Source organism: Rhinolophus sinicus, linkage group LG11, assembly GCF_036562045.2.
Source record: "Rhinolophus sinicus isolate RSC01 linkage group LG11, ASM3656204v1, whole genome shotgun sequence".
Lineage (NCBI taxonomy): Eukaryota > Metazoa > Chordata > Mammalia > Chiroptera > Rhinolophidae > Rhinolophus > Rhinolophus sinicus.
This window is the reverse complement of record NC_133760.1, coordinates 50513797-50538620: the sequence shown is the minus strand read 5'-3', so window position 1 is coordinate 50538620 and position 24824 is coordinate 50513797. Positions and strand designations below refer to the sequence as shown.

The following is a 24824-nucleotide window of genomic DNA, read 5'->3' as shown; positions in this document are numbered from 1 at the left end:
AAAATAGATACTGGCATGTATATAAATATTCACAATTTTGTATACACTCTTTATACCTTTCTAATTTTGGGATTATGAGCATTTTTCTATCCTTTCCTAGAAAATAAAAAAGCCAAAAGCCTTTGTATTTCATAAATGTTCCCAAGCCATGAACAGAAAGACGACCCAGACAGTTCTGGGCTTAACGTGAAGCAAACCTGCAGAGGCGTCCATCTTACCTCTTCAGAACCTCTGCCATCGTCGTCTTGCACCCCGCTATCTGTGAAAGACAGAACGTTATCACAATCCTCGTAGGGAGTTATCATCGCAAGGTGTCGCAGCTCGCAAGCAGCCGCGTGAGTGTCTACGTCTTACGGTGTTGGCCTGACCTCTACTGGGAAGGAGGCCTGTTCTGCTTGTAGCAAAGTGCTCTGTAAACTTCACGGGAGGCGGGGACTTGCCGGCTAAACGAGGCAAGTGAAGCAGCGGTAAATGACATTACCAGTTCCATGTATGTACCCGTCATTCTCAGTGTTAGCGCACAGCCAGGAAAACCCACTGTGCCAGGGGCAGATGAGTCACAAAAAAGTGAAGCGTCTAACCCAAACCACGCCACGTCAGGTGTCTTCAGAACTTACTGACTTGGGCTACTGTTCTGTGGTGGTCATTTCTCCAAGTCAGTATCCTCCCGGCAACGCCCAATGTACCAAACTCATCCTGCATGCCTGAAGCCCGAACGACCGCACCGCAGAACCTTCCAGAGCCCCCGCCCCAGTGCGGGCAGCCATCCTTTCAGCTGTGACTGCCTACCAGCGCCTGGCCCTGCTGGAGTCTGGTATCTTCTCCTGCATCCCATTGCCAGGCAAGCCACGCTTCCAGTTTCCAAGCAAGCCTTTCTTTGTCCCAACCCACAGAAGGAGACATGCACCTTTCACTTGTGTTTTGCCACACGTTTTCTTCTATGTGTGCCTACTGTGTGCAAGGCACTGAGATGCTTTAGTGTATTTCCAACGACTCTGAGAAGCAGTCAGTCAGAGAGAAGGCCAGTCATCAGGGAAGCCTGAGCCCGCCGTGGGTCCCGTGCGTGCGTGCGTGTTGCGGGAGTCGGGGACTCTATGCTTTCTCCCTGGAGCAGCCTCAGAGGGGATGTGAGCCTCAGGCAGACACTCAAATGAACCCCTTTCACTTTATTAGTCGAACATTTGACTATATTCACTTGCACAATCCACACACAAACACTTCCCATCAGTCCTGTTTGTTTCCCACCTCTGAACCTCAGTGCAGTGGAACCCCACCTCCTCACAGAGAACAGTTTCCCTTTCGACATAATTGCTCTGGTCGGCTTAGCCAGTTAAGAAAGCTCTTAGAGGCAAAAGTTCAAACAGATAAAAATCATTAACACAAATCCCACCTACGGGCAGAAAGGACACATTGCAGCTTGGCAAGCCCGGGTCCCCACGGCTCTGTGGCCTCGTCCATCGCAGGCCCGTCCACCCACAGTAGAAAGGGCGTCTCACCTCGCAGGCCGTCTCTGCCCTGGTCGCTGTGCTTGGATAGCTGTTCTTCCGAGCTGCCTGCCGGCTCTCCCGTGTTTCCTCCGGCACCTCTGCCAGGGCCTTCCCACGCCCCTTCTTCACCCACCCCGTGCACGGCGTCTGCGATCACGCGGGCCATCTGGTCAAGGTCCAGGGGGCTCAGTCTCTCCACATGAACCTGGTGCTTTCTCAGGTCCTTCAGGAGACTTGGGGTGGGCGATTCTGGGGGGCACATACAGAAGCAAAAGCAAATAAATGGCGTACTGATGTGTCCAAAGGAAGTGAGGGCGCCTGTACCAGGCGGATCCATCCCTGCAAGGCCACCTTCCCACCGACGAACGACAGGCACAGGCAGGTGTTCAGAACCTGTTTGTTATGTCTGTTGAACTTGAATCACACGTGCCCTTCCACCATCACCGTAGTTCAGTGTCTTTAAGACGTTAAGATGGAAGTGGGACTCACAGAGAACTATCCACAAACTAATTGACCTGATTAGGAGCATGGAAAGTAGGACCCCTGATACAACAACCTGCTTCTGCCAGGAAAAGAGACATTAAGCCGTTTCATCGCAGCCTGTAGCCTACGGAGGAACGATGAGCCCCTTCCCTCTCACGCGGGAAAAGGAGATGTTCCTGAAGGGTGGATGCAGCACCCAGCCTGGCGCCCCAACACCACACGACAACAGCCGGCACCCTTTCCACCACTCCTTCCTGCCTGCAGCTGGCAGAGACAAGCGTCGTGTGCACTCTCTGGCCACCGTGGCCGACGTGTCATTTATGCGACACGTGCAGCCCCAATTACACACATATAGTGTCTGAGGGTTGATTAGTACGTCAACGTGAAACTCAGAACACATTTGCCCCTTGAAACAATGAGACACGGGTTCAGTTACAAAGCCCCCCATCAGGCCTCTGCCGGAACGCAGGTAATAGAGTATAGAAATCATAGTTTTGGGGGGTCCAAAGGACAGTGTGCTTCTGTGTTGGGGCCAGAATGGCAGGGGGAGAGGAGCAGCCCCCCTGCAGGTGACGGTCTCCCTCGTGCTCCCCCAGCTCCCCAGCCTTTGCAAGGAGGGCTCCAGCTGTCAACTGGATGATGCAGACAGGACATGGGAACGTCAAACAAGGGGAGGGCAAGCCATTTCCAAAAAGACTCCTGAAATACCAGCTGTGTTTGCAAGTGGCAGGGAAGTCCTCGTCCTTCTCATCTTTCCGGGGAGACCCCATCCCCTGTACCCTGCACAGACACCCCCACGCCTACCTACCCCCTCCGAACCTTATGGACAAAGACTGCATGGGGCCCACAGGGTGGGAGGTCGCGGCCACATTCCGACATGGACGCCGGCTCCACATCGGTCCTTCTGCAGTGTGTGTATTCGCGTTTTGTTCGTTTATTCATTTGACCACAAAGTGCATTGCTTTCATAATCATAGAAATTATAATAGAAATATTTCCTATGGGGGGAGTGGGTCCCTGCAGGCATTTCTCCTAAGTGGTAGGTGGTATTTTGAGCAATTACTCCGAATATAAAAGTAATGCACCTTCATTGTCAACAAATAAACAAAAATAAACAACTGTACAGAAGTAGACGATGGTGAGGTGAGTCCCGGGGGCTCCGCCCAAGAGGGGCTCTGGGGAGAAGTGGGAGACACAGTGGTGGTGGAGAGAAGGGGTCCGCATGCCTCTGTTCTCGTGAGACTTCGCCTGCCCTGTTTGCAGCGAGAGCTCCTTCTGTGCACTCAGGACACAGAGTAGGTGAAGTGACAGGTTTGTCCGCCATGACGTACGGCCATAAAATGGACCAAAGGTGGCAACGGCTTTCAGAGCCTGAAACGCAGGCTGAGCTGAGCCATGAGAAAGGCAGGTGCGGGAGGAGCCCATACTCGCCAGCGTCCCATCCGGGGCACGTTCCGACCACCACAGGAGGAGAGCAGGGCAGTCCCCGGAGCTGGGGGGTCAGCGGCCAGGACTGGGGATGGGGGAGGGTGACTGGAGTTGGGGGATGGGGCACTGAGCGGGGGGCTGTGCAGAGGGGTGCCCCCGATGTCTGTGTGCAGGTCCCCTGGTCCCTGGGATACTGCCCACACGCAGGGCGACTGCTCAAGGCGGAGACTGAGCAGAGGGAGGGGGCATCTGTGTGGAGGCCACTGGGGTTCCCACTGAGCCCCGATGGCATTTCCTGGAAAACCAAAAAGGTCATGTCTTCAGAGGAAGGGCCTGATAGGATTCGAAGCAAAAGCGTCCTCTACGAAATTAACTGCTTCCGGGAACAAAGGCGAAAAGGGAGGCTTAGTGATCTGAAGACAGATAACAGGAGTTACTATTATTGGAGGACACTGTGGGAAGGATTGAAAAAGACTGAAGAGAACTTCAGTCACTGCAGGACAATCCCAACATGACGCACTGTAACTGGAGTCCAAGAGGAAAGGAGAGCCAAGGGGATAAAAAAAAACACAAATTCCCCAAACCGGTGAAGGACATCAACCTAGAAACTCAGGGAAGCCCAAGAAGAATAAATGCAGAGAGAGCCACGCCATGGCGTCTCATCGTGAGGACGCTGAGACTGAAGGTAAAGACGGGAACTGAACAGCAGCCAGCTCAGCAAAATGGCCAAGTGGTGGCTGATTTCTTAAGAGAAATAGAGGCTACAAGGCAAAGCAAATGTCTTGTAAGAATGACATATTTGGTGCACTACATATAATTATATATTTGATAAAATAAATATGAATCACATATTTGAAGTGTTGAGAAAAAATGTTTAACTCCAGTGAACACATCTTTCAAACAAGAGAATGAAAGACATTTTCATATTATAAAGAAAGAACAAGAACAACCTGTCACCAGGAGTCCTAAGAGGTCTGTAGGCTGAAGAGAAATGACACCAGTTCAGAGTCACAGGAAGTGTGGAAAAGCTCCTGAAAGGGTAAATAAGTGGGTACATGGAAAAGACCATCTGTTCTCTCCCATTAATTCCCCTGAAAGAGAACAACTTAACAAGACCAGTGCAGGGTTTATAAACACGAGTGGGTGTAAACTACACGGAACCAGAGAAGAGGGCGGCTAGGGCCACGCTCTTAAAGTTCATCAGCATTGTCCACGACGTGGTCTGATAACGATTCTAAGTACATTCTTCTCAACAGAGGCGCTTCAATTCAATTCCAAGGCATGTCAGTGGAGAAAGAGAAGTATTTTCCAAAACGTGATATACATCAACTTCCTGAAAGAAAACGCAGACGGCCACTGAGCACGCGGGAGAACGCTCAGCAGCGCCAGCGCTCTCTGAAGGGCTGACGGAAACCGCCGGAAGCACTAGGTTAGAGGAGACTGAGAACCAGTTCCCGAGAGGACTGGGGGCAGCAGGAGCTTCCACACTGTGGGGGGACGCGACACTGCACAGCGGGGGGGAGGGCACTGGCGATCCCCTATTACCTGGAATGTGTCCTCCTCGATGTTTGCCTTGGAGAGATGAAAACCTGTGTCCACAGAAGACGTAACGGGACTGTGTATAGCAGCCTTGCTCACAGCAGCTAAACAAACAAAACCTCAAACAGCCCGGCGTCCACCACCGAAGGACGAGTGCTGTGCGGCAGACGACTCGGCCGCGACACAGCACTGATGCTGACACGAGCGAAAATCCGGGTAAACCCGAGTGAAGAAGCCAGTCATGAAAGGATACGCATGGTTCTCGCAGCAAGAACTGAAGCCCAAGACCACGTGGAGGTGCCCTCGGGTGGGTGGGGGTAGAGTGGGGTGCAGGAGGAAACGGGGGACGGGGATGTCTGATGGGGTGCTAGTTCCACATATACACGAGACGAAACTCACCAACTGTACACGTGAGTACATGTACCTCTCACTCAATGACAGTACGTTCGAGGGGCCCCATTTCTGGACGAGGACAGCAGCTGACTTTCTGTTCTTGGTATTTCACGCTGAGCTCATGGCTCCTCAGTGGGTTATGCAAAGGTTATCGTCACGCCTTCACTTCCCCCAGCACCACCCAGGGATTCAAGCCCACACTCTTCCATGCCCTCGCCTGGCAGTCCTGTAAACTAATGGGGTGGGAATTACCTCTGCTTCTTACAAACTGAGAAATTTAGGCGTTTCATGTTTTTGTTTCCTTCTTTTGGAGCTGAACTAGAGCGGCACAGTTAATTCTGGGCGCCATTCTCCCCCTTCCTCACCAACAGGCACGAGAAAGTCCTGGCTGCACCCACACAGCACCGGGCACTGGCAGGTGAGCGCCCTGCGTTAGCGGATGCACAGCACAGAGAGGACACGCTCCCTGGAACGTCACTGTCCCTTCCACGCCAGGAGCCACGCAGAACTAGGCGCACGCTGACCAGCTTGGAGGCAGAGTTTGCGTCACGCAGACCTCACCGACTTCCCAAACAGCCTCAGAAGCGACTGTGAGTTCCGTGAGACAAGGAAACGTGTCACTTCTACCTCTCAGCTGAAGTTGGTCTTTCGGGGGCGCCTGCGCCACCGCTGGAGGGGAAGGTTTCAAAGCGCTTGCTTCCCCGTCCGGCCGCCTGCTGGGGCCGCGCCCGCCTGCTCCGCGCAGCCCGTCTTGCTGGCAATCGCTGCGCTCCTGCTGCTGTCACTCTTCCCCGGTGCACTGCGCCCACCCGTGTTTACACGTTCCTGCGGGGGACTGCCGCTCACGCGTCCGTTACAGCTGCTTCTGCAACCCGCTGCCCATGCGGCTGGCCCCACGCAACCCAACGGTGCCCTTTAAAGTGCGGTGTGCCCCGCACGCGTGGCTGGCCTCCCCGGTCCGGGCCAGAGCTGTCACCGCACTACGGGGTCTCCTGCAGGAGTGCGAGGCCCTCGGGGGCACCGTCACAGCCCTCACAACATCTGCCACAGGGCGGTGACGTCTCTGCCACGCTGGCCTTGGCTTCTGTAGTGACCACAGCCCCTACCGGGGCCACCCACGTCCCAGGGACAGCGAGCCCCGCGTCAGCACGCCAGCCAACGGCCCGGAGCCCACAGCGACCTCCGCGCTGTGCGCCCGCATCGCCCACGTGGCCGCCCCGAGCCTGCGAGCCGCGTCTGCCTTTCCCGTGGGACCAGTCGCGGCCCCCGCCCCCGCCCCTCGCTCCGCCTCCTGACGCAGTCAGGCCTGCGCTGCTGGCTCCCATGTGGCCCGTGCGTGACGTGGCCCGTGCGTGACGTGCCCGTGCGTGACGTGGCCCGTGCGTGACGTGGCCCGTGCATGACGTGGCCCGTGCGTGACGTGGCCCGTGCGTGACGTGGCCTGTGCGTGACGTGCCCCGTGCGTGACGTGGCCCGTGCGTGACGTGCCCCTCCTCGCGATCGGGAAGCCACCTTTGCAGTGATGATCGTCCTCTGAGGTGTGGCCTCACCGGCCTGAACAGCGGTGACAACTGCACTTTGAAACCGCGTCTTGTGGAAGGAAACGAGGCGACGCCTGTGCTGCGGCTCATCCGCCAGGTCCTTCTCCAGACCTGAGCCCCGCACCTCCCGCCTCTGCGTCCCCAGGGCCCACGACGGTCCCCGCAGCCGCCCTGACAAGTTCAGGGCCTGAACACTTGCCCTCAAACATAACGTGCATCGGCGCTGTCACTTCCTTGTCACCGAAAGCGCGCCGGGCGCAGAGCAGACACCGTCCCGCCCGTGACAGCGGGCTGAGCGTCGCGCGGTCCCCGCAGCACCTCGGGCGCAGGGAGCGGCCCAGAGAGAGACGTCTCTGCAATTAGGTGCGACGTGGCGCAGCCACTGCGGCTGTTGGGGAAACCGGCGGGGCTGCCGTGCGGCCGCCGCTGAGCCAGCGGACAACAAGCAAGTGTGGCTTTTCTGTTCCACGTCCTGGCAGCCTACACGCGGCAAACAGCTCCTGTCCCGGCGCGTGTTCTCCCCGCCAGGTCCGACCGCTCCCGCCACTCACACGGGTGGGCGCTCATCTCGGACACGGACCAGGCGCGGGGCGCAGCCCACACGGGCGCCGCCGGCGAGCTTCCGCGGGCCTGGCCGTCGGCACCGGCAAAGCCCAACGCCCGTCTCCTCACACGGCTGACCATTCACCCGCGGTCACCCGGGAGAGCCCGCAGGCAGCTGACTCGGGGAGCGGCTGCACGCCGGGCTCCGCTGTCCTCAGTCACCTGGCCTCCGTCCGGTGAGGCCGCTGCGACCCCGTAGTGGGCGCTGACCCCAGATATAGATGACATCCGCGGGAAGGAGACACACAGGCGGGCTAGGATGACAGTTCTTGGGGGAAAACTGCTTCCGGTGGTCACTGGCCAGTGACAGCAGGTGCAGCTGCTCGTCGTTCTAATCCCAGGTGGGCTGGGTCAGCAAGACCCCAGGAAGGACAGCAGAGCATGGCCACCTCTGGGCAGTGTCAGTGACTTCCAATGTGTCCCCGAGCAACGTAGGGACCTGCTCGGATGCTCACAAAGCCCCCTGACTGGCCTGAATGCGGCGAGGCCGCCTGAAGTTCCGGAAAAGCCACAGCGGGGTGTGGGGACAAGTTTGGCACGAAGTCTGATCACGCGTTCTTCAGCAAGGCCCCCGGTCTCTCACGGGGCTGAAACGGTGGTCGTGACGTGTTGATGGGGGTGAGAGGGTCAGAGACGTTTGGGATTTAGGGTTCACAGTGCTATCAAGCGGATCAACACACATTTCCAAGAAATGGATGTTGTGACCCTCCCCTCCCAGGAAGGAAAGCTGACCGCCTTCCCATGAGCAGGACATCGCTGTCACTTAAAAGAAAGGCTACGTGCTGTGCCCCAAACATCAGTCCACGAAGCTGAGTTGATGGAGCTCTAGGCAGGATTATGGGCCCAAGGTGGGTCATACACCCGTCTCACCTCCAGCACTCAGTGTGAGGCTGCGGACGAGTTCTCTCAGCTCGTTACACCTTAACTTCCTTATGTGTAAAATAGGGACAAGTGACATGTATATGACTCACTTATCCAGTGCCGGGCATACCGTAAGTGCTTAATGAATTACAACTGCGATCATGATAATGAGGTGACGAGGAGGAATCTTTCCAGCCCGCCTTTGTCCCTCCTCCTTCCCACCCACTGTTAATGCACAACCTGGGCCTCTCTGCTCAGCGCTGACTACAGCGCACGGCAAGCCTCAAGTAAGAAGCACAAACACACAGTCAGCCTCTCAGAACGCGTAGTCGTGCAGGCTGAATACTGCTCAACATTCAATCTAAGATTATGCTTTCTGAAAAAGTTCTTTGCCAAAGTATTAACTACATTAAAAAATTAATGTATTAAAGTCTCAGTTATTAAAGTCAGACCCCAGCTTCCACCCATCAAATAACTCACCCACCCACTTACCCGCCCACCCAGTCCTCCACCATCCATCCACCCATCCTTCATCCGTCCATTCATCAACTGGTGTTGGGCACCCATTATGTTCAGAGCCCAGGATCTCACTAAAAAACATTTAAAATATAAAATATAAAACCTTGCCTGTTCTACAGAGGTAAAAAAATTATTATTTTAATCTCTAATAAAGGTAACTCAATTTACTGAGTTTTTAAAAGATAAATCCAAATTATGTCATTTGCAAAAAAAAGTTACTGTATAATTTGGAGGTCTGAGTTACCCTTAGCAAAAATTTTTCATTAAAAAATGTCAAGAACATATTTCAAGTAGAAAAATCAATAAAATATATGAAAAAATAAGAAAGGCTAAAAAGTAATAAGAACAATTCTCTGCTGTTTATTAGATAGACACATCAAATTTAAGTGGTCTGTACTGTTGCAACAATGAGTAGGAGATGAGAACACACACTCGTCTGAAATCAGGGCCCGTCTCATCTACAGAAGGCTGGGGCTTAAGAGCCACGCCGCTCCCTGCAGACGCACGTCCCTGCAGGGCACGTGAGAACCCAAGAGCCCTCATAACAAGGCAGGAAGTGGATTGACAAATCCATCTGAGTTTTAACAAGCATTGGATCCAAACTGTATTTCTGGTGACTGCACACTGACCCGAAACGCACTGGACAAGAGCGTCCGACTCCCGGCCCCTGGATGCACCAGGGTTTGCTCTCCTGCAGAGCCACCCCAATTGCAGAGCTAAGGCATCTGTCCTCACGGGCTCCTAAACATGGGGTCCTGCCCCCATCCGCGCCCAATGGCAGCAGGTCAGGGACGTTTCCCATCTCTCCTACGATGACATTTCACAACTAAGTTAGTCACTGAGTCACACTGTTGGCCAGAACTCAGTGAGCGCTGTGTGGCGTCAGGTTTACTGTCTCTCTGGACAGGCCGTGTCTTTCTAAGTCCTCACATTGTCTCCAGCCTCCCTCTAATTCCAGGCTTATGAACGTCACCCGACGGGATTCCTGTGCTAGAACTAAAAAGCAGAGGGGGATTCTCCAGACTCTGCTTTGCAGCAAAGGGGCCTTAGACAAAGCCGTGTGCAGGCCGCACCGTCTGCCGCCCCCCCTACCCACATGTGACCGCATCGCTAGCTCTCAACCCCTCAAGCGAATCTGTGCAGGAGGCCAGGGCCGGTCACGGTCCCCATGTGCCAGGTGCCCCTCCCTTTCGCCCCACACAGCCCTCTCCCAGGATGCTCTGCAGGCAGCTGTCTGCATTGGCCGAGGTAGTTACAATCAGTGAGCAATTTATGCTCCCAGAGGTCCTCAAATTTAAACAGGAGCGTTCAGGAGAAGCAACATCCCTTCCCTCTGTCTTTCTTCCCTCCCTCTCTCCCTTCCTTCCACAAACATTTATTGCACAATTTCTATGCAAAGCTACATTTCAAGGTGCAGGAATAAAGCATACAACAAAGCACTCAGTTTCATGGAACTTCCATCCATGTTGGAAGAGACAGAAAATAAACAAATAAAAACATAAATACACAGAATGTAAGGTACTGAAAGGGGCAGAGGGGGAAAAATCTAGGGTGTGGAAGATATGGGAGCAGGGAGGGAGGATGCTATGTCATAAAGGATGATTGGAGAAAAGCTCACTGAGAAGATGACATTTAAGCAGAGACCTGAAGGAGGTGAGGCATGAGCCCAGGGGACCTGTAGGAAAGATGCTCTGGACAGAGGACATGCCAGTGCAAAGGCCCTGGGGCAGAGGGTGCAAGAGCAGAAAGGCAGCCGGAGTGGCTGGAATGGACCTGCAGGCTGGGGACAAGGTCAGAGCAGCGAGGCCAAACGAGGCTCCTGCAATAATCCAGGTCTCGGGGGGATGGTTCGGGCAGCAGGCTGGGCAGCCCTGGGGGTGCTGGGAGGGCAGGTCTGGCAGACCTGCTGGTAGACTGGGTGCGAGGTGCAAGATAGAAAGGAGGCTGAGTGGACGATGACCTGTTGGCAAAGCTGCAGGTGCTGTGCAAGTGTCAGTTCCAGATGTCGGGGGGCAGCCTGGTGAGGTGGGAACTCAGCGGCCCGCACACCTCCCCACACACCTCCCACCACGCGGCGTTCTGTTTTATACCCATTCTGAGTGGGAGGGGTATAAGGTATTCCTGCTGGTCAAATGCAGGGCACGTCAGACCAGAAACACTAAAAGGTCCACAACAGGTAAGCATCACAACCTTCCAGGGAAGGCACGGTAACGCCCTGGAGAAGAGTGGTGTGTCCTGCCAGCAGCCACCCAGGGTCACTGTCGTCTGTGACTGACGGTATCCTGTCAAGCCCCTCCAGCCTCAGGTTCCATCTGTGTAAAACCGAGTCCATAATCCCCATGTGAAGGGGTTGCTGAGAAAATGAAATGAAATAAAGCACCTAGATTGTCTCCACATGTCCGATAACCAATGGAGTTAATGTGAAATTGTGCCCCTCTCTCAACACCATATTCTGTCCTAACATTTAATAAGTCAGAAAAAATTCTCTCTGAGGGTCACCACACATCTTTTTTCCTTCAGATTCCTTTAGTTCTATCTCATTATTTGGAGGGAAGAGCAGAAAGAGATTGCCACATGACAAAACTCCTGTTCTTTAAGATGAAGATCAGAGACGGGAGTCTTTCCATGGTCCTCTTAGAATGATTGTAATAAGAAATAATATCCAAACTTCAAAATGGAATAATAAAATATAAATCCTAAAATTGCCTCCTCTCACCAAAAAAGAAACTTTTCAGGTTATCACTAGTGAAAAATAACAACTAAATACCTTAGGTATTCAATGGAAGAGTCTAAGTGGCCGACCAGCTTCTGATGAGAACATTCACGCGTATTAGAAATCATCTCCCGTACAGCCGCTGGAAGCCACACAGAGTTATCTCAAAGGCACTCACTCACTGTCAGTCATTGGAGCATGAAGAGAAATGAGGAAATCCTTTTTAAAAAGTCCAGCCAGCCTGGTGGATCGCAGAGGGACCACAGCACAGAGCACAATCAAATACCACGTACTTCAAAGTGGGATGTTCTTTTGTTCCATCAACTGAACCATAAAATTCCGAGATCCGGCCAGCTTATAACGACATTTTAAGTAGCTTCAATGCTCCAAGTGGGCTCTATCAGAGCAATTACTCGAAATGTCAGGACATCAAATACATAAGGCCTGGGGTAGGCGATCAACTCACTCGCACGACTGCTGCGTATGAGATGATATACCTAAAAGGGGTCCCCCAGACAAATGGTAGAAGTGTCAGAGAATAAGCCACAGTGTGCAGATAACCTCACTGCTAAACTCTTCACTACAGAGGACGGGGACTATGCACACCAGCTTTTGCTCCGAAGTTCCTTTATCACCATGTGTACATGAGTATACACAGCGTAGCCACGTCTAAACGCATATCATCACCACCACCACCACCACCATCATCACCACCATCACCATCATTATCATCATGAGGAATTTACCATGCTCCTTTTGTTTAAAGACTATGTAGTTCCTTTAATTCCTGGAAGCCACTCTCAGATATTTGCAAACGATTCAGATAAATTTAGAAGGAGCTTATTATTTTATTCTATCCTCATTTGGGCCTCCACCCGGGCGATCTAGGCATAATCATAAGTCAGCTTCCTGTCTATTTTCACTGAAAATAACACAAGGAAAGTAAAATGTGTTCTCCTTCCAACTTGAGGGGCTGAGGGTTTGACAGCTAAGTGGCGTACACCACTCACTGGTTAAATGAGAAGTGCCAAACTGCCACCTGGGTGAAAGCACTCCTTGCTCAGTCAGGCCGTCTATTTTGTACTAACAGAACTCTGTACACCGTGTCGCACTCTCTCTGTGTTATATGTAATGAGGCAAAGGACAAAAACTATAAATTAGTTTTGGCATGGATTCTGTGACTCAGTTGGTGGTAGGGTTGGCTGTCAAATTGCTTTCTAAAGGATATTTCAGTCAGACTCACATTAAGACGAATCACGTGCCCAGATGTTAACTGGCGATGACAAGGGGACCAGACATGTGCTGGTGGCCAACGCCAGACATGAAACTATCCAGGGATGGCTACCAAGGGCAGTCACTGAAATCTGCCTCTACATTAACCAAGTGGGCTAACCCAGCAGAGTATTCAGATCCCACTCAGAAATACCCTCAGAATAGTGAGGCTTGTCGAACTCCCTCTTCGAGTCCAGGACCAACTAGCCAGAGGAACAAAGTAAATTGTGTTTAAACCTGCATTTTGGACAGTTGGCTCTTCAGAGCTCCAACTCTGTCTCAAATGATCTGCCTTTGGAATAAGCCAGCGTTTACCCTCTCAAGTTACAGTTTCCGCATCAGGAAAAACACGTTGAAAATAACATCATCTCTTAAGGTTGATATAAAGAGCAAACAAGACCACTGATGTGGAAGAATCCACTCATTCATTCATTCAGCAAGTATCGTGCCCGGCACATGCTGGACCCTGGGGTGCGAATGGGGGGAAAGAGGCACAGTTTGCCGTTTTCCTAAGGCTTAAGGTCTACAAGGGGAGACAAGCACTTATCAGGCAATCACCTAAATGTACAATTGCAAACTTGGGACACGTCCTGGAGGGAAGCGCAGGGTGGAGACTGTGGGTGGGGTGAGGGGCGCTCATGTTGTTGGGGGTCGAGCACTTTTCCAACAGTCACGTTGAAACCTGCCAGAGAGGCTAAGTGGCCCCTGATGCTGGCAGGATATGGTGAGACACAGCTAGACAGTGACCCCTCGTTGAAGGACACGTCACAGACTTGGAGGCCTTCCTGCCCAACACTGATCACACATGGCCACGTTTCTGGACTAGATCCTCGTCTACAGGAAATACAGAGGTGCAGGTTTTCTTTGGGATTCAATCAGCAAAATCCAGAATGTGAAAAACTCTATGAGACATGGGAACTAGTTTCTAAAACCAATAAATAAACAAGTTGCAAGGAAAGGGGGAGGAGGAAACTTCTGTAGATCAAAGCAGATGTCCCCACCAATTCAGTGGACATTCTTCGTAGTCTGCTTCAAAAAGATCCAATTGTAAAGAAAACTTATGACACGCCAATTAGATGTTTAGCGATATGAAGACATTACTGTTCATTTTAATATGTGATAAAGCTATTGCGGTTAGGCTTACACAAGAGGCCGTATCGTCCAACAGTACAATACTGAAATATTGACAGATGAAATCATTCATGATGGGAGAGAGGAAGGGAGCTGGGGGTGCACAGAAGCAGCAAGAGAGGCCACGAGCTGCTACTGGCTGAAGCCCGCTGTTGCACGGGGGTTCGTCGTACAATTCTTTCTATTTATTTTGTGATTGGCATTTTACATGACTCTTCTTAAAGCACACAGTGCACTTGGGAAGACAGTAGACATAAAAAGATAGCCAACTTTGCAACTTGGCACAGAAGAAAACGCCGACCAAATTATATAGCTAAGAAGGGTCACTGGAGAGTGGAGCGAGCACGTTCAGAGGACGTGAAAGGGTGGGAAGGTACCAAGTAGCAGGAGGAAGGCCTGTGGGCAGTGCGGCCTGAGCGGGCACAGCGCCTCCGTTCTGCACTCGCTCCGCTGCGCTCCCTTACTGGGCCAGCAGGATTTACCTCCTCCTACTTCCTACAGCTAGGACAGATGGTGGCAACAGTGGGACTTTTCAGTTGTGGGGATGAGCTAAGAGGAGAGAACGGTGGGGAGAGAGAGAAGAGGACGGCCCGACATTGCCTGACAGGGGGAGCACCAACGCAGGAGAAGGTGGGAGAGGGGCAGTCAGCACCCGGGAGAGGGCCCGGAGGTCTGAGCAGAGGCCACTGCCTGGCCATCGGGTGGCTGCAGGTGACCTTCAGTAGGGTATTTACAGCAGAGGTGCAAAGTGGTGCTGAGCTGGGGGAGATCAGCAAGTGCAGCGACCGGATGAAAGTCAAACTAGCAGATGAAGAGCAGAGACGGAGTTTACTGGCTGTGGAGCGCAGACGGCAGCAGGGCCAACCCAAGGACGGGATTTCTGAGTGGTGCATCGTCAAAGAGGAGAAGAAACAGCCCCCGAGGGAAAGGTGCCCTGCAGGGAGGACGAGCCCACAGGTATGAATGCCAGTTCCACCCGTGAGTGCTTACGTGCACAGTTCTTAGACACACGAGCTGTTTCCTCACACACCTCTCTTCCAAGAGGAAAGCATTAGTGATGGCCACACACCCTTCCCTCTGATTATACCTTTGCATGTCTCCCATTTAAGAGCCCAAGCGGCTATATGGACAGCGGGGCACAAGACAGCCACGTAGCTGGAAAGTAGCCGCGTGCGGAAGACACTGTCAGAGCAAGCCCAGGCCTCCGCTTACAGACAGAGAGCTAACGTCAACGCGCTTCTCAGTCGACAGTTTCTAAACGCCTGGTTCTGCTTGCTCTTGCTATTTGTACACCTTCAAAGGAGCAGTCATCTTTTCTCAGAATCTCACTTTATATTTAATGGTCTTAGGAAATACACAGATCAGAGACTTCTGCACCCACAGGAGAAGGAGCCAGTAAATGCCCCTCCTCCCCGTGGATGAGCCTACCGAGCGCATCTCAGGTGACGACACTGCCAGGTACGGGGCTAAGATCCACGTCCTCGGGCCACTCAGGGCCTGGGAGCAGCACTGGGTTCAGACTGGGGTCTGCAGGGGACAAGGCAGGTAACCGCAGACAGGGCAGCTGGGCGTGATGGGACCAGAGGATGGCGACAAAATGAAGGCACATGCCGAATCTAAAGCCTCCATGTTCACTTTCCCCAAACACTATGCAGCCAACACAACCTGGGGGCCAGATGTGGCCATGTTCCCATTTCATCATCTGCATCCGGCAAGTCATGAACTGAAACTGCAGAGGAAGAGGTTGACGCACGAGCCGTCCCTGACCCTGCAGGGGCTGCCACCTCTCCCTCCGGCCTCACCTGCTTGAATTCTCAGGGCGTGGGTATAGCCGCCTTCTCTCCTGCCAACAGCACAGGAAGCACGGACCCTTTCTCACACCGCGCCCAGCTTCTGCCACCCCAGAGGGAAGTGCCGCCGAGTGGAAAGGTACCTCACAGGCCAAGACCGCGATGGAGGGCCAGCCCTGGGCAGGTGCCAGAAAGGAATGAGCAGACAGCAGAACACCAGAGCGGGGTGGTGAGTCTGACTTACCATCGCCTGCACCCGGGGCGTCTTTGAGGTCTTCTGGAGGTGCAGACCATTTCTGCGGGGCCACTGCTGCTGAAGGGACCCTGGGCACCCTCCAAGGAAACTGCAGTTTGTTTGGCCTGGGGTCGCCCTTCTTGGGGGTTTCGGGGGGCTTCATAGCTAGGTAGGCGCCCAGCGCAGCGACCAGATTCCGCTTCTCCACACCGCTGTCCACCTTGGGGCTGAGCTCGTCAGGCTGCAGCCGGCTGAGGGTCCGTAGCGGGCCACTCGCGGGGTACCTGGCCCGGGAGGCAGGGGCGTAGGTCAGAGCTGACGTTTGGGCCACGTAGGTCAGCGCACTCTCAGCACGGGGGTCCTCATCCTGCAGGGCCGAGGAACAAAACAGCAGCAGGTGAGCTCCCATCCTCAGCCACACAACAAAATGGCACCGAGTCTACACTTTCCAGGCACTAAACACAGCAGGCATCAGAGATGCACCCCTAGCATGGGCACAGGGCCTGTCATTGCACTGATGGACCGAAATCCATCACTGCTGGAAATCCATTACTGGTTTTTAATAACAGCTTCACTGAAATTAATTCACATGCCATGAAATTCACCCAATTCAGTTGTTTTTGGTATATCCAGCGCTGTGCAAATGTCACTATTCCATTCCTCCATTACACTATTCCAGAACATTCCCATCGCCCTGAAAGAAACCTTGTACTCATTCACCCAACCCCAGCCCCCGGCAACTACTCCGGTAGGTTCTGTCCCCATGGATTTGCCTGTTCTGGGCATTTCATGTAAAAGGGACCACACAACATGTGAACTTCTGTGTCTGGCTTCTTCCCCACAGCATGTGTTTTCAAGGTATATCCACGTTGCAGCACGTCAGTGCCTCCTCCCTTTTTGTGGCTGAAGAGTAAGTCGTTTGATAGATTCAGCACATTTTATTTATTCATTCATCAGCTGTTGGACACTGGGTTTTTCCTACTTTTTGGCCAATATAAATAAGACTGCTATGGCTGTTCAAGTACAAGTTTTTATGTTTTCAATTCTCTTGAGTATACACCAGGACTGAAATTGCTGGGTGGTGTGGTAGCTACACTTAACTCACCAAGGAACTGCCAAAGGCTTCCAGCACGGCCGCACCACGTAACTGTGAGGGCTCCCGTCACCCCACCTCCCAGCTACACTGCTCCTTGGTCACCTGGTTCGCTACACCCATCCCAGTGGTTAGGAAGTGGCTTTGCTGGTCACCTAAATCACCTTCACATCCTCTTCCATTACCAGCAGTACTCTGCACCCGGAAGTCGCCAGGGTCTCTGGGTTAGCAATTACACATAACATGGAACCCATGACCGGCCAACACGGCCTTTCAGGGAGCAGCCCCTATATCCCCTCCGCACTCTTTCATAAATGTTCCCAGGAGGACGTGTTCCCATCACACTTCCTTTTGCCACCATATACGTCAAGGCCCAGTCGTCTTCACCTCCAGGACAGCTATAAAAACACTAGAAAACTCAGTAGTCTCTCTCTCACTATGGTATCATTGAAACTTCATGACAAACAGTAATTTCCAACTTTGAGCCTCTCACAACGGTTACAGCTGTCCTACAGGCATACTCCACGGTGTGGTGTGGGCCCGTGGACCATACATTTTAAAAACTCTGGCCCATTGGTATTTTCTACGTGCACCTCCCTTGGGGCACGTGGTCAGTGTTGAGTCAATGGGGTGTGTGTCTTGGTACCTAGTTAACATGTGTAGACATCACTGAATTTAAGTCGCCCAGACTCCTATGTCTGGCTATTTTCAAAAATATTTGGGCCCAGTCAACCAGGATAGCTTTTGGTGTAGCAGGCTGGAAATCGGGAAATGGGGGTTGATATGGGTTCCAGTTTCCCCTTTCACATTTGAACTTGAAGAAATCGGTTGACCTTTTTAAGACCCAACTTTCCTCTGTCAAAGGAGGAGAATGGACACCACCTCTAGGACTGTTTTATTTCTAAGATGATGTGATTCTTAGCTGTCATAAAGTTGTTTAATTTTGTCTAAGTCCTACTTGAAATCAACTGCTTTTCCTTTAGAAAAGAGAAAGTAAGATGAGAGAGAGAGAGAAAATGCCACCACAACGAACAGCCCCTCCAGCAGTTTTCCAACAATGGGTGTAAGTGTCAGCCCTCAGCTCAGCCTGAGGCCTGTTCAGAAAGGCTCTGGGACGCCTGGTGAGGCCACCACACTGGGGGTTGGGATCCCTGTCCTGGGCGTGGGGAAGCTGCTGTCACGGTCACCTCCTTCTGTGACTCCGGGGAGGAGAGAGCAGCAGATGTAGCTGGATTCGGGGGCAGAGCTGCCTGGGTTGGAATCCGCCCTCTGACGCTGACAAGCTCAATGACTCTTGCTTCCAGAGTTAGCTAACCTCTAAGTCATCTGTGAAATGGGGTGAAATCACAGTGCCGCACATGAGTGCTCGTGGCCACTGCTGCCGTTATTTACTTCACCTGCTCACACCTTCATTTTCTTTAAAGCAGCAAGAAGTCATAGCTCCACTGGGAAGGAGACATCCAACTGTCCCTTTATTCCACTTTCAACTCTAAGTTTAAAATTCTATTACTCATTTTGAAACCCTCTATTTTGAAGATGTCTTAAGCCTCAATTCAACAAACCTATGATGTCATGTTTCCCAAGATACTGGTGAATAATTTTTAAGACTGTAGTTGCCCAAATCCGGAAATTAGCAACCTAAAAGCACAAAAACTGGCCAATCTCCAGCACACAGTATAGCCACTCCCGGCGCACTAATTCTTCAAACTGTATGTCAGAGAAATCTGGTCTGGGCATGTATGGTGTGGTCCCCTGTGCATGTACACGGCATCTGAGGGTGGCTGCCAAAGCTTCCTGATGTTTACACTGCAATGGAATTCCTTTAGGCACAGTCCTTAGCCCACAGTGTTTCCACGTAGGAGTGGAAATGCTAAACTGTTTGCTGATGACACCAAGGAGGAAAAAGGCTAGTTCAGAAACTGACCCAACCCTGTCAGCACAGCTCTGCGTAACCTGCATAACCTGGGACAAGTTACCTAACCTCTTTGGGTTTCACTTTTACCACCTGCAAAACTTGGGAAAGAATTCCTTTTTTTCTTAAAGCAGTTGTCAGGATTAGGCAGAGTACAGGTCAAAGTGCCTAGCTTAGCTCATGGGTCAGAGGAAGTGTCCATCACTGCCATCAAGCATCAACACCACCAACACCACCAACGCCACCATCACCACCATCACCACCATCACCATCATCATCACCATCATCATCACCATCACCACCATCATCATCACCACCATCACCATCACCACCATCAACATCATCACCACCATCAGCAGCATCATAGCCACTACTGCTGCTGTGTGCCAAGCTCTGGGTTACATTCTGTGGGGGAAGAATGACTCAAACATGGACCTATCTTCAAACAGCCTGCAGACTAAAATATTATTGTCACAGACAATAGTAACTGTAACTGAAAGTTTATTATTAAAGGGGTTCAGTGACACGGAGTTTGGAAGGAAGTGATCCTGTTCAGCTGGGGGAATCAGGGCAGGTTCCTGGAGCCGGATTATGCTCACGCTAGAGCCACAACCTGCATCGTACCCCCAGCCTCCCCAACAGTAAGAGTCATGGGAGTTCATCCCCTTGCTCCCAGCTCCACCAGGGCCAGAGTCACCGCACTAAATGGCAGGCCTCCTTCCTGTCCTGGAAATCCACCCATCCCAGTCCCAGATTGCACAATTATGCATTCAGACCGCCAGGAAGGCCTGGAGGCCCTAGGAGTCCCACATGCCAGCAAACACTGAGTGGACGAGACTTCTGTCTATACACTGGTCACTCTGCTCATCAGATATTCTCTTGTGTCAAGGGTCCAGAACAAATTAGGAAACCCAAATTGGGCCATCTTTTGGCCACATAACCAACATTTTCTCCAGTTTGTCTCACAGCCCGAAGGCAACCCTGCCAAGCACATTGATCAAAACATGCTTCTGCTGGCAGGACATAGCACCCAGCAGCGGGGCACCCCCAGGCTTCCCAATGAGCTGGCCCCATGATGCCACTGGATGCGGCAAGATTTGGGGGCTGGGGGGGTACTCAGAAACGGCCACCTCCAGCTCATTAATGGACTTGGGGTGACTGTACTGTGCCTTCCTGTGCTCGGGCCAGAGGGGGTGGTCCCGGCGACTTGTATATTCTCTCTCTGTCTCTCTGTGACTTGCTCTCCCGCTCCACCCATGTCTCTCTTTGTCCCCCCACCCCAACCAACACAGTGACAAGGGTGTCAGTGCTAACAATGTTCAGGCTCTCAGTGGCCTGCCCATGAGCAGAGGAAGAAGATTGGAGGTGTCATTCTTACTGACAGTGCTGTCACCAGGACAACAGATATTTCTGCATTCAGAGGAGCCTCATGCTGGCCTGTCTTTGACGAAGACACCTGTGGTGTCTTTGCAGCCGAGACATAGCGCTTTCAGTTAGGAAGAGAGTCCCCAAACAGTTTCCACAGAATTCACAAAGTCCCTGAGGTTGAAGACGAGCTGAGTTTTAACCCCTGGGGTGGACGACGTGTGCAGGAAGCTGACAGGAGGGCAGGTGCGATGCACCGTGACGGGTGTCTACAGATGACGCTACGTTGGGCTGGCATGGAATCACTCTATGGCCAACTCGCAGCAAGTATGCTGTTGCCATCCCACCCACTATGCGCTGCCCCCTCCTCTGTCCTTTTGGCCTCAGGACATTCCTTCTTCTTCGCATCTTGTCCTTCCAGCCGCTGCACTGCAGCCTTGTCCCGGCAAGTGGGAAGTGAAGGGAATGCTGATGCACAGAGCCACATCCATTTGTCTGTCACCTTGGGTGAGTGCACGACCAGGCTGGACCGGAAACCCTGAGGGCAGCAGAGCAATGGGCACCCAGTGGGCCATGCTTACGAGTTTGGAGGGGGAACTTGGTGACCTTGCTTTTGGCCTAAAAAACAAACATAAAAAAGTTGAACAGTAATTCTCGGGTTCTGATTTCAGCTCGACCACCAATGAAGTGTTTGAAATCAAACACACCATCTCTGTCTAGCCTCAGTAGCTCACTCTGTAAAGTCAGATGACTGAAGGTCTCAAGGGACCTTCTCATCTGGTAAAATAGGAGTCGACAGGAAGCACAATAAAAGCTCAGGGAACACACTGTGGCTGTTTTCTGTGTCCCCCAAGCAGCTCTGAAGAGTGCAAACCAGAGAAGGGGGCCACTGTTGGAGGATGCCCACGGAGCTTCTCACACATGAGAAGTTGAACCAGAAATAGACAAAAAAGGGAATGTCTTCGGCCTGCACTGAACTCAACACCAAAGAAACATGACAGATTCATGGCTTCCTACACAGCTTCGTCACTGTTGGCTCTGTGTCCACACAGCTGTCTCCTCTCAGCAAGGCAGCTGCGAAGGGCCAGGCCCGGCCACCTTCCTCTGTCACTGCATCACCCACCACAGATCCAGCAGGAGAGGCGTCCAGGACAGAAACACAGCCGGGGAGGGCACAGCAGGTAGGGCTGTGATGGAAAGTACGTGCGACAATCCTGCAGATAAGGTCATGAACTGATGCCAGCACTGTTGTGTGTGTCATCCTGCTGGGTGAAAGGTGAGCACATGAGTGGGAGGTGGGCCGGTTTTCCCACGAGCCCAGTTCTGAGCTGGATAGAACGTAGGCTTCCTGTAGGTGGAGTCGGGCTGCTTCATGGCGGAATTCTCTCTGGCAGGGCTCGGGGAGGGTCCTCAGTGACTAACTAACGTGCACCAACCGCTCCCTGCACACTGGGCACAGCACGCGTGCAGAGAGCAGCACATGGTCCTGATCACAGTGCGGCTTCCACGGGAGCCTGGAGAAATGGCAGCACCAGCAGGCAACCTCTCCCGCAGTGAACACTGTGGGTGTGGCATCTAACGCATTGCGGCTGGCCATCACAGCTCTGCACCTTTGCAAAGGCTGTTCCCAGTGGCATAGATGGTAGAGAGCAGGAGGGAACCCTGTGCCTGCACTTGGTTTCCTAAGGCGGCACCTCTTCAGAAACGGAGACGGAGACGATGGGCCTAGAGGACACCTGGGGTGCTTCCAGTCTGCGGCGGCTACGAATAAGGCTGGTGTACGTCTTGTGGACGGTCACATGCAGGCTTCCTTGTGAGCACATGCTGTCCTTCCTGTTGGGCAGATGCCCAAGCGTGGACCTGCTGCATCCCAGGACAGATGAATGCCAACCATGGAGAAAACACCCAAGAGTGGTTGTTACATTTGTTTCCAAAATCCAAGAGCTTCCAAAATCCATTACCCTACATTCTCACCAAAGGTTGGTATTACTGCTTTTCTGAAAAAACATTAGCCAATCTAGTGGACACGAAGTAGTTTATGGCTTTCTCCTGTATTTTCTTAATGAACAATGAGGCTTAGCATCTGTGACGCCCTTATTGGCCATTTCCATGTTGTTTTCATGAAGTATCTGTTCAAAACTCACACATTTGTGCTGCTTTGCTCATCTTTTCTCTTTATCTGTATTAAGGCATGATTGACATACACTAAGTAGGACGTATTTGTTTTGACATAAGTGGACACCCACCTGTGAAACCATCACCAGAGTCAAGACAGTGAACATATCTGTCACCCTGAAGACTTCCTCGCGCCCCTTTGGGACACTGCCCTCCACTACCCCCATCCCACACCCTCAGGCAGCCGATTTGCTATCCAGCCCTTCTACACTGCTTTGCATTTTCTAAAAGTTTATATAAATGGAATTATAACAGTGTGTGCTCTTTTTCTGTCTTTCGGTCAGAATGATTATTTGGAAACTCACCCACCCTGTTGCACGCATCAATAGTTCACTCATTTTTACCGCTGAGCACCATTCCATATGACGGATCAAACACAATTTGTTACTCACTTGTTGATGGGCATTTGGTTTGTTTCCAATTGTTGGCAATTACTATGAAAGCTTCTATAAATATTCATGTACAAGTTTTCGAATGGACAAAGCTGTCATTTATCTTGGGCAGGAGTGGGGAGCCTGGATCAGAGAGCAGGTGTATGTTTAATTTCTTAAGAAACCATGGAAATGTTTTCCAAAGCAGCTGTACCGTTTTACATCCCCACCAGTGGGTAGGAGAGTTCCAGTTCCTGCCTCCCTGACATCGCACAGCATGGTCAGGTTTTGTATTCAGCAATTTTTAGATGTATCATTCTATAAATATCAATTAGGTTAAGTTGGTTGATGATGTTGCTCAAATTCTCTATATCCTTACTGATGTTTTATCTACTTGTATAATCAGCTACTGAGAGAGGAGAGTTAAAATATCTAAAAAAATGATTGTGGACTTGTATATTTATCTTTTTAGTAGTCTCATATTTTTGCTTATGTATTTGAATGACATTAGGCTCATTAAAAGATTTCCATGTCATCTAATGAATTGGCCATTTGCTCATTATAAAATTTCTCTATCTCTGATAATACTATATGTCTTAAAGTGCACTTTGATTAATATTAATATAATCACACCAGTTTTCTTATAGAGTTTCCATTGTATTTATTCCCCATACTTTTATTTTCAAACTATATAACTTTCTAGTTCACATGCTTGGGCTTTAGTAGAGTATGTTAAAATTTGTTTTTTGTTTTTATTAAGATTGAACATTTCTGTTTTTTATTTGAAGGGCTTAGTCCATTTGTATTTAATATAATCACAAATATGGGAAGACTGAAGTCAACTTTCTTGATGTTTGTTTTATATTTAGCCTATGTGATCTTTGTTCTGCTTTCTCCTTTCTTGCCTTCATATAGATAAATAAACCCTTTTAGCATTCCATTTTATTTGTGTATTGACTTTTAGTTATAACTATTTTTGCTTATTTTTAAAAATAGTTGCTGTAAAAATTATAATGCATGTCTTTAATTTATCATAGCCTGCCTTCAAATACTACTATAAAACTTCAAAAATCAACAAAAAAGTTGTAACAGCATAATTCCAGTACTCCTACTTACACTTTGTGCTATTGTCACATATAAGCTATAAACCACACAACACGTTTTTATTATTTTGTTTTAAATATCCAATAGTGTTTATCAAAGTTTTATATATCTTTTACGTGTATGTTTCATGTTTACTTGTAAATTTACCATTTCTGGCTCTTTTCATGACTTTCTATAGGTTTCTATGTGATATAATTCCTCTTTAAGCCGGAGTGCTCCTTTAGCGTTTCTGCAGTGCAGGTCTTCCAGGGACAGCTTCCCCGTTTTACCTCCAGTTTTGAACGATATTCAATTCTAAAGTGGAATAGGTTTTTTTTTTGTTTTTTTGCTTTCTTTCAGTACTTTAAAGATGTTGTTTCACTGTCTTCTGGTCTCCTAGCAAGAAAAATTCATTCTTAAAATTATGCCCCATGATATAATGTGTCTTTCTTTCCCTTGGGATACCTTCAAGATATTCTCTTTATCTTTGGTTTTCCCTAGTTTGATTATGACATGCCTAGATTTGATTTTCTCTGTATTTATCCTGCCTGACATTAACCTTTTTGGACCTATGTTTTGGTGACTTTTATCAATTTGGGGAAAAGCCTAGCCAAAATTTCTTCAAATATTTCTTCTGTCCCATTCTCTTTCTCTCTTCTCCTGATAGGGTTCCAATTGCACATACTCGTGTGTTAGACTATTCAATATAGTCCCATATATCTTGGGTTTTGCTTCATTTTTTGCATTACTTTTATGTTCTGTATGTTTCATGTTTTATAATTTCTATTGACCTGATTTGAAATTCACTGATTCATTCCTTTACTGTGTCTA

General features: G+C 50.7%; 1 protein-coding gene across 2 annotated transcripts in view; it reads right to left on the bottom strand.

Annotated features, from left to right (window-relative positions):
* The window catches only part of PTPRN2 (protein tyrosine phosphatase receptor type N2), a 419388-nt gene that overhangs the window by 245038 nt on the left and 149526 nt on the right, over nucleotides 1-24824 (bottom strand). For both annotated transcript variants that reach the window (XM_074315027.1, XM_074315029.1), the window contains exons 6-8: nucleotides 16004-16361; nucleotides 1497-1736; nucleotides 219-259 (exon numbers count right to left, since the gene is read on the bottom strand). In XM_074315027.1, the coding sequence (XP_074171128.1) occupies nucleotides 219-259; nucleotides 1497-1736; nucleotides 16004-16361 (639 nt within the window). The remainder of the gene's footprint in view (nucleotides 1-218; nucleotides 260-1496; nucleotides 1737-16003; nucleotides 16362-24824) is intronic.